The sequence below is a fragment of the Rutidosis leptorrhynchoides genome, chromosome 3 (genome assembly GCF_046630445.1).
Source record: "Rutidosis leptorrhynchoides isolate AG116_Rl617_1_P2 chromosome 3, CSIRO_AGI_Rlap_v1, whole genome shotgun sequence".
Classification (NCBI taxonomy): Eukaryota; Viridiplantae; Streptophyta; class Magnoliopsida; order Asterales; family Asteraceae; genus Rutidosis; species Rutidosis leptorrhynchoides.
The window spans coordinates 437301718-437312379 of NC_092335.1; the positions used below are offsets into that span (position 1 = coordinate 437301718).

Consider the following 10662-nt stretch of genomic DNA (forward strand, 5'->3'; position numbering starts at 1 on the left):
CATCATTATGAATCAACAACAAATATATTGTATCAACGAGTTATGAAGTATTAACTCATTTCCAATCGAAAGATTTATATGTATATTTTATATGTATAAATTTTTAAACCATAATAAATCTTCCCGTACTAAGCTATTATGTGTGAATCTTAACTACTCAGTTAATTCATATTACAAATATGCAATGATGTACGTCCTTCGTCCGTAACTTAACCATCGCTAATTACAATCTCTGTCTCAATTCAATAAAAATCCAATTCATAATAAATCAAGTGTATTATTCGAATATATGTTTGATTTTACACTTTCATCATTGATGTACTCGAAACTTTTTAAATAACATCATTCGTACCTTGCGAAGTTCACAAGAATTTCACAAAAATCAACAAATAACAAAGTAATGATTCATAATTTCAATATTATTGAAGAAATACTTATGCAATTTATAAAGTTTTAGGGATTACTCAATTCTAGTTCCAACCATAAAACAAATGAGTTTAATTTAATATTAACTCATTAAATCTATATTACATCTAAAGAAAATATACACATATATTTTCATAAAGACTGTAATAAACTTCTTTTGTACAAAATATTAATTGTGAAATTTTTTTTAACGGGTAGGTAATACCCGAGAGATATATAAATTCACAATTAATATATTACATTTTTCGAAACTGATTCAGCAATCATCAACTATACTCCCTACTTTCACAACAATATCCATTCTTTCATATAAATCAAAACAATCATACTCATTCAAATTCAATTACATATTCTGATTTTGAAATCGCATAATTCAATTCGAAATATAACCAGTATCATCACTCTTAGATTCCTATATCTTTCAAAGCTATACTTTGACTTCAAAACGGTGTTAGAACATCATATGTATTAACGATTACAATATGTGCTCAAACCCTTCGAAATTCCTGAAGACACTTCAACTAAGGAACAATCGAGATGATGATCCAACCACATGTTACCCACAGTTATACACCTGAAAAACTCTCAAAACCCAAGTCATAGTTCGACACGTATCCGTGTTAGACCCTTTGGCATTTACTAGCTAAAATAACTTTTCAATTCCGTTTCAAAATAGACAGTTTTGTCACAGCTCCAGCAAGTCAACTTCAACTTCTCAATCAAAACAATCTTATTATAACCTCGATAGATACGTTGCCCTTTCGCCAACGTTACCGGGGAATCGTTTATATTCACCACATTAGCAATAAACTTACCAACAACTTCACTGATCTTTGACTTTCCAAAAAAAATCATTATAATTATCGAAACCCTATCATATACTCATTCGTACCTTATAACAAGAATTGCCATACCAATTACTGAGAATCAGCAATCAGTATTTTGAAACCTCGCAGCATGTCTACATCAACAATTACATATACACACAACGTCTACCTCCAAGACTTACATTCTTTGAATGAGAAATTTCTGAAAAACACCCTAAACTGCGAACCAGTTCTCGAAATTTTGAAAAATGCTGATGAAGCAGCAAAAACTGTAAACGACCTTAACAGTAAAAAGTTGGATGATAAAGGATAGTATATTGGCAAAGCTCAAAAAAAGAGAAGCTTTGGAACTGGAAAACGGATTGAGCAAAGTATGAAGGAGGCTGTGGACAAATCACAAAGGCTGAACCTGCCTTCAAAGAATCCAAATGATTCAGTACTTGCTGAAGTCATTAACGAATACCTTGCTCCTGACTCTAAACCCCTGCGGACAATATCCTTCATCATCCTCTGATATTAGACATTCTAAGATATCATCGTATCTTTCATTATAAATATCATCCATACTTCTGAAGATATTTTTATAATTATTCTTATCTGAAATCATTTACCTCTTCGCGCTATCTGTATTATATCATAAAAGAAACTATTTTAGTTTCTAAATTCTGAAACATTCGAGTTTAAAATAGGAATATTCTTGAAGAAGTGTTGGGAGCTGAAGCATGAGTTAGTATAATATAATGACACTTGATCAACGTGATTATATTACAGTAATTCATGCTGAGTTTCTAAATGGAACATGATGATTCACAGATCATAACGTCATCATGTGCTATGTTACACGAATCTTGTATTCTCTTTGATCTCTAAATATCAAGAAAATATTTCTTGATGATTCGGCCTTTTCCGAGGTATTCTGGTAATTTGACAAGTCAAGATCGTGCCATTACAATTTCCTTCCTAGAACATTAACAATGTTCATTCCAAAATTTATATCTGCGAATTCTGGACCATTACAAGCGGTGCTTAATCGCAAGAAGAAGAAACGAAAGGACAAAGCTCCGAACTAGAAATGGGAGTATAAATCATAACAAATAGAAGAGAGCATTAACTGTGGATGACAATGATTATAGAAGAAGCAAGGAATTTGAAATATAAGGGAAGATATAAAACCCAACAACAACCCAGAAATCACAAACCGTATATATCAATGCATATAGCAATATAAAGACACGGGAGAACTAAAAACACTATAAAACCAAGAATATAGTAGAAGTAAATAGATTATTTCGGAGGCAGATGAAAAAGAAGAGCGACAGATATGAAAGTGAGGAGTATATCAAGAATCAGCACTGGATGAAGCATATTGACAAATACTTTAAAATATGAGTTGAGAAGGTGTGAGTTGTAAGAAAACAAATGAGGTGGATTTATAGTGAAATATCCGACAGAGAAATCAAAATGGATTATCGCATTAATTCGAAGAGGATCATAATTTCCTTAATCGCCGAATAATCAAATCCAATATAGATTACAAAGATTTTCTTTTCGGAGATCAATCGTGATGACGTCAAAAGATACGACGAATCACTATTATCTTATTTCATTCATTTACGATAACTTCACTCACACGCTTCGAGTAATCGAATTATTTTATCCATTCTTCTTGAACATGATAAAACTCTATAATCGTTATAATAACATTCTCATTGTTAGTCATGACAACCTCTATCAAATTTCGGGGACGAAATTTCTTTAACGGGTAGGTACTGTCACGACCCGGAAATTTCCGACCAAATTTAAACTTTAATCTTTATATTATTCTGACACGATAAGCAAAGTTTGTTAAGTTAAATCTCAAGAATTTTAAACTGTGTTCATACATTCATTATAACCTCGACCAAATTTTGACGATTCACGAACCGTTATATATAAATAGATATGTATATGTATATATATATTATAACTTGAGAATATTAATAAAGTATTAAACGTATAATACTTTACACGAACGTATTTGTTTCAATATGATTTTTGACGAAATTAAAAAAAAAATATTAAATGATTGAATTATCAAAAACATTGAATTATGATTACAAGTCTCTGTTGAGAGGTCCACTATGATTTGAGAAAATCTATTCCTCTTAATGATATTCAGAATAATTTGTAAAGCTATTTATAAATAAAAACAAAAAGTGTCATTTACAAAAGTTAGACAAAAGTTAGTGGAGAATTGGTTTCCATAATATTCTCTTAATCTATTTTCAAACGTACAAAGACGTTTTCAGTTTAAAAAGAACTTTATTATTAAAATGTATATAACTTTTATAAATATCTAGAACACTTTTGACAACTCATTACTTAACCAGTATAATAAATATAACGATATTTATATTTTATTTCATTAAATATATATAACGATTTAAATTAATATTATATATATTTATACGCGTATTATACATACATAGTTTTTATAATTTTACTATACTTTAACTTTACCTTTACTTTACTTTTACTTTACTTTAACTTTAATAATTCACTTTAATAATTCATACTTTAATAATTTACTTTAATAATTCATACTTTAATAATTCATACTTTAATAATTTACTTTAATAATTCATACTTTAATAATTCACTTTAATAATTCATACTTTAATAATTCACTTTAATAATTCATACTTTAATAATTCACTTTAATAATTCAAAAATTTATTATAAATAGAATTCAATAGGTTTCATCATTTCATAGAAACTTAAAAATATATTTCTCTAAACTCTCTCAATCGATATATATATATATATATATATATATATATATATATATATATATATATATATATATATATATATATATATATATATATATATATATATATATATATATATATATATATATATATATATATTTGCTTTGTATTATTTCAAGATATTATTAGTATACATAAAATATTACGACGGAGTGCTGTCCGAGTGATTTCAAAATAGTCTTTTTAAATGAGTCGAAGCTAAGGAAATTATGGGTTATAGCTATGGAGGTGATGGGTATGGTTCATGGGTATGCTCGTGAGGTCAATCTAGTGTTTATCATCTCCGTTGCGTCTACGTACTTTCCTTCAATATTGAATCTCAATATTGATACGTTCGTGAATCCGAGGCCAACCTTGTACTTGTTAAATGACGTTATATGTATTTTTACTCCGAAATACAGTATTGTGAGTTTCATTACTCCCTTTTTATATATATTTTTGGGCTGAGAATACATGCGCTGTTTTATAAATGTTTTACGAAATAGGCACAAGTACTAAAACTAATTCTATGTGGGTTTAAACCAGAAATATACCCTTAGCTTCGTAACATTAAACTACTTGTCTATGTACGGTAGGCGCGAATCCTAAAGATAGATCTATTGGGCCTGACAAACCTCATCCTAACTATGGGATGCTTTAGTACTTCGAGGTTATTTTAAACACACCTGATCTGGTGTACTTCAGAGGGTAAAACATGAACGTTAAGGCTTGTTACCGGGTGCCTACAACTTATAGAATACTTTTATACACTTGCGAGTGTACATATATTTATAAACGGAAATCTTGTGGTCTATTAATATATTGAAATGATTGTTATGATAAACCTATGAACTCACTAACCTTTTGGTTGACACTTTAAAGCATGTTTATTCTCAGGTATTAAAGAAATCTTCCGCTGTGCATTAGCTCATTTTAAGGATATTACTTGGAGTCATTCATGGCATATTTTGAAAGACGTTGCATTCGAGTCATTGAGTTCATCAAGATTATTATTAAGCCAATTATAGTTGGATGTATTATGAAATGGTGTGCATGCCGTCAACTTTTGTTGTAAAGAAAGTTTGTCTTTTAAAAATGAATGCAATGTTTGTAAAATGTATCATATAGAGGTCAAATACCTCGCTATGTAATCAACTATTGTGAATCGTTTATAATGTATATGAACGGGTCTTTTCACATGTTCCCAAACCTTGATTTGAGTAGTGTCAAACATGCGAGTGGGGATGGGGTTAAGTGAATGTAGAGATTTGTGCATGTTAGTAGATAAGTACTAACCAATTATCCACTAACCTTTTGTGGGATGATGTGATAGAACATGTACGGTAGACAACAACAGAAATGTCAACACCCCTCCGACCACCGGAACCTTCAGAGCTCCTGAAGAGGGATATGTTCCTGATGATGATCAACAGGAATATATCAACCAGTTGGAAAGTTGATTAAAAGAATCTGAGGATAGGATAACAGAACTTGAAAATGCTCAACCTATTGTGATTTCAATTGTAAAATTTGGGCCTACACCTCCTGGTTTTCCGATCCCACAATATTCATCTATGCCAATGGGGAACACTTCTCAGCCACCACAAGTCCAAAACCAATTTCTGTCGCAATTCCAGTACCCTCCACAATTCAACTACCCTTATCAAAATCCTGTGATGAATCCATCTCAAAACCCTATGTTTCAACAACCGATAGTTGAAACTAAGAAAAAGTGCACCTTTAAACAGTTCCTTGATTGTAAACCACCTAAATATTCAGGAAGTTCAAACCCTACTGTAACCTTATACTGGTTGAGGGAAATAGAACGGGCGTTAGAGGCATGCCAATGTGAGCCTGAGTTGCAAGTTACGTATGCAAGTAAGCTATTAAAGAATAAAGCGATGAGTTGGTGGGATTCTCTGGCTGCTCCCATACCAAAGGAACAATTGAGTCAAATTACATAGGATCAGTTTATGCGAAGGTGAATGAACAATATTGCTCTGCGTATGAAATTTCTAAGTTGAAGAGAGAGTTCATGGAATTAAAAATGACGGAACAAATGTCCATCAATGAAGTAATTGTGCAGTATACCGACAAGCTTTGATTTGTGCAACAATTGCTCCCAGACGAACAATCCAGAATCGATCAGTTCTTGGAGATGATACTAACCGAATACCGAACAATGGCCAAAATGGCAACAACCTTACTGCAAGCCTTCACCATGGCAAAAATGGTGGAAGACGATGTAAAAGCATCAAAAGAACGAAGAAAAGAACAAACGTCGCAACTTAAACAAGCGACAAGTCAATCGAGTTTTAGGTCAAAGAAGTCTTCTAGTAATAATCAGAGAGGTAAATCCTCGCAGAGTGGTACTGGATTCAGTCAGAAAGTTTGGTGTCATGCGTGCAGATCGTCGCACGTTGGATTGTGTTCAGTTTTGACAAAGAGATGTATGAATGTGGAACGGTGGGTCATGATTTTCAGTCATGTTATTTTAAAGACAATGTTTGCTGGAATTGTAAGAAAGAAGGGCATCGATCAGCTGAATGTCCAACGGAAAAGAGGCTGAGTTTCGGGGCAGGGTCAGGGGCTAGAACAATATCTGTTGAAGGATCTTCTGCTTCAGTTACGGGGAACAAAAGAAAGAATCCTCCAGCTCCTGAAGGTTGAGCCTTTCAAATGTCAGTAGATGCTGCTACTGCTACTGACGACGTGATCACGGGTATGTTCTTAATAAATTCTGTACTTGCTCGTGTGCTATTTGATTCTGGAGCAAACCGCTCCTTCATGTCTGTTACCTACTGTGATAAGTTGAATTTACATGTCGAAATGATTTCTGTTCCTTTGAGAGTAGAAGTGGCCGATGGTAAGACGGTCCCAGTCACAACATCTGTGTCTGGAGCTATCATTGACATAGATGGAGGCCTTTTCCCGATAACTTGTTTAGTGATGCCTATAGCTAGTTTTGATGTAGTATTGGGAATGGATTGGTTAAGCCAAAATAGGGGTAGTATTAAGTGCCATAAGAAAATCATTTCTTTTCCTTTAACCGATGGGACGTGTGTGATGGCCCGTGGGGAACGCGGTGGATTTGGTTGTCCTTTAATTTCGATAATGAAAGCTAAAAAATCTCTGGCCAAGGGGTTTGAATCTTTTCTAGTCTACACCATTGATACAAAGAAAGATAATAAAACGATGTCAGATATCCCAGTAGTTTCCGAATATCCGGAATTGTTTCCAGATGAACTACCAGGGTTACCGCCGGCTAGAGAAGTTGAGTATAAAATAGATCTGGTGCCAGGAGCCACTCCTGTTGCCAAAGCCCCTTATAGATTAGCTCCTTCAAAAATCCGTGAGATGATGTCTCAAATTTAGGAGTTGTTGGACTGAGGGTTCATTCGTCCAAGCTCTTCACCGTGGGGTGCACCAGTTTTATTCGTGAAAAAGAAAGATGGAACGCTTCGAATGTGTATTGATTACAGAGAGTTGAATAAGAGAACTGTGAAGAATAAGTATCCTCTTCCTAGAATTGATGATCTATTCGATCAACTCCAGGGAGCTTCGTTCTTTTCTAAAATCGATTTGCGCTCAGGGTATCATCAGGTTCGTGTTGCTGAATCTGATATCCCTAAAATGACTTTTCGTACGCGTTACGGTCACTATGAATTTCTTGTTATGCCATTTGGCTTAACGAATGAACCTGCAATTTTCATGGACTTGATGAATCGACTGTGTCTACCGTTCCTTGATAAATTTGTGATCGTTTTTATCGATGATATCTTAATCTACTCTAAGACAGAATCCGATCACGCATCACATTTGCGTCAAGTATTGGAATTGCTGAAACGTGAAAAGCTCTATGCGAAATTTTCAAAATGTGAATTTTGGTTGAGAGAATTTTGGTTGAGAGAAGTGCAATTTTTGGGTCATATTATCTGCAAAGATGGTATTAAAGTAGATCCAGCAAAGATTGAAGCAGTAATGAACTGGAAATCCCCTAAGACTCCTACCGAAATTAAGAGCTTTTTGTGATTGGCTTGTTATTATCGTCATTTTATAAAGGATTTTTCTAAAATCGCTGGTCCTTTGACAAAACTGACAAGGAAAGATGTGGCGTTTCGATGGAACAATGAACAAGAGAAAGCTTTTCAAACCTTGAAACAATTACTGTGTCAGGCTCCTGTGTTGACTTTACCTAAGGGGTGTGATGATTTTACCGTGTATTGTTATGCTTCGTTAGCAGGGTTGGGTTGTGTGTTGATGCAGCGAGATCGGGTGATTGCTTATGCTTCCCGACAGTTGAAAACATATGAAAAGAACTACCCTGCACATGACCTATAATTGGCTGCAGTTGTGTTTGCATTGAAACTATGGAGACACTATCTCTATTATACGCATTATGTAATCTGCACCGATCATAAGAGTTTGCAATACATATTTTCACAGAAAGAATTGAACATGCGATAGAGAAGGTGGCAAGAGTTGATCAAAGATTATGATTGTGACATTCCTTACCATTCTGGTAAGGCGAATGTTGTCGCTGATGCTTTAAGTTGTAAAGGATCCGTTGACACTGTTAAATTCATGCGAATTGAGATTGTCTCAGATTTGATTGACCGACTGAAAATCTCGCAACTTGAAGCTTTAAAAGACAAAAACTTAAAATCTGAATTAATGGTGAAACGAAAAGAGGATTTAACTAATGATTCTCGAGAATTGAAAACCTACCATGACAGGGTTTAGGTACCAATGATTGGAGGTTTGAGGGATTTAATCCTAATAGAAGCTTATAAATCGAAGTTATCGATTCACCCCGGCAGCACAAAGATGTATAACGATCTGAGCATTGGTACGAAATGAGCAATTACATTGGTGGCCTACAATGAAAACTGATATTGCTCATTTCGTAGAGACGTGTCAGATTTGTGCTCAAGTGAAAGCGTGATAGTGCTCTAAATGAACATATATTTAGTATCAATATCCTTCCAATATGTAAAGCTTTTAGTTACTATTGTTCTATTTTTATGTAATAATCGTTTAAATAAATAAGTGTGAAGACAAAAGAAGAAAACGGCAATTTGAAGACACAAATGACCAAAAAAAGCTCAAATGTACAAGATACAGTCCAAGTGGTTCAATTTATTGATGAGAAACGTCTAAAAATGACAAAAGTACAAGCCGCGAAACGCAAAGTACAAGATATCTAAGCGTACGAGAGGACGTTCGAAAATCCGAAATCGAGACATAAACCAACTATCAACGTACGAATTAACAGAGCTAAAATTACAAGTCAACTATGCATAAGAATATAATATAATATATAATTAATTATATATATATATATTATATTATATATTTATTCAGCAGCCCACGTTTTGTATTTATCGGATGAGCTGGATTTCGAACCTCCGCAATCGCGGAGCTCCAAGGTACAAAATTACAGCGATCGCGGAGCACACAGTTTCAAAATCTGCCTATAAAAGGCCACGAAGTCTGCCGAGTTTTACACACCAATTCAATCGATATCTCTCTATTATATATATATATATATATATATATATATATATATATATATATATATATATATATATATATATATATATATATATATATATATATATATATATATATAATATAGTTTAGTTTTATATTAGATTAGTTTAGTTAATGTAACGGTTAATTACGGGTTTTAAAGTCAGAGTTCTGTCCGTGTAACACTACGCGATTAATAACCACTGTAAGCTATGTTCTTCCTTTTTAAATTAATGTCTCATATTCAAGTTATTATTATGCTTATTTGAGCCGAAGTAATTGTGATGTTGGGCTAAATATTAAGACGGGGTTATTGGGCTTTGGACCATAATTGCGGTTTGGACAAAAGACCGACACTTGTGGAAATTAGACTATGAGCTATTAATGGGCTTTATATTAACTAAATGATATCTCGTTCATTTAATATAGAGATTTATAATTTGACGTATTTATATATAACCACATATGCTTGACTGGGTACGGTGAGCGGGATATGTATAAATACAAATAATTATTCATTTGACCGGACACGGGAATGGATTAATAGTCAATGGACTCATTAAAACAGGGGTGGATTACATTCAAGGGAAATTGGTGTAATTTTTAATAAAGTATTAAAACCTTGGGTTACACGCAGTCGATAACCTGGTGTAATCATTAACAATATATTAAAACCTTATTACAGTTTAAGTCCCCAATTAGTTGGAATATTTGACTTCGGGTATAAGGTTAATTTGGCGAAGACCCTCGCACTATATAATTATGACCGATGGACTATTATGGACAAAACCATATGGACATATCAAATAATCCAGGACAAAGAACAATTAACCCAGGGTAATAAATTAAAATCAAAACGTCAAATATCATGAGTACAGAAGTTTAAATAAGCATAATATATTTTATTTCATATTTCCTCGTACTTTTATTTATTGTTATTTTAATTATTGTTATTTATTTTATCGTTAGTTAAATATCGTCATTTACTTTACGCTTCGCTTAAAATATAAAATCGACAAACCAGTCATTAAACGGTAAAACCCTTTTTTTTAATAATAATAATTGTAATATATATTTATATTTTGTAC

The 10662-nt window shown here is 33.0% G+C and overlaps 1 protein-coding gene across 1 annotated transcript; it reads left to right on the plus strand.

The window, feature by feature from the left end:
* The first annotated feature begins 6721 nt into the window (after positions 1-6721).
* On the plus strand, positions 6722-8785 carry LOC139901494 (uncharacterized). Its single transcript, XM_071884201.1, has 4 exons — positions 6722-7394; positions 7635-8020; positions 8105-8317; positions 8510-8785. The coding sequence occupies exons 1-4, from the start codon at positions 6722-6724 to the stop codon at positions 8783-8785; spliced, it is 1548 nt and encodes a 515-aa protein (XP_071740302.1).
* Positions 8786-10662: the final 1877 nt, after the last annotated feature.

What these genes read in the sequence shown, in the direction of transcription:
- LOC139901494 (XM_071884201.1), top strand. Translation starts at nt 6,722, where the DNA reads ATGTCAGTAGATGCTGCTACTGCTACTGACGACGTGATCACGGGTATG. An exon ending in ATTAGCTCCTTCAAAAATCC is followed by an intron (nt 7,395 to 7,634) that starts GTGAGATGATGT and finishes ATTTGCGCTCAG; the next exon opens with GGTATCATCAGGTTCGTGTT. An exon ending in ATCCAGCAAAGATTGAAGCA is followed by an intron (nt 8,021 to 8,104) that starts GTAATGAACTGG and finishes CATTTTATAAAG; the next exon opens with GATTTTTCTAAAATCGCTGG.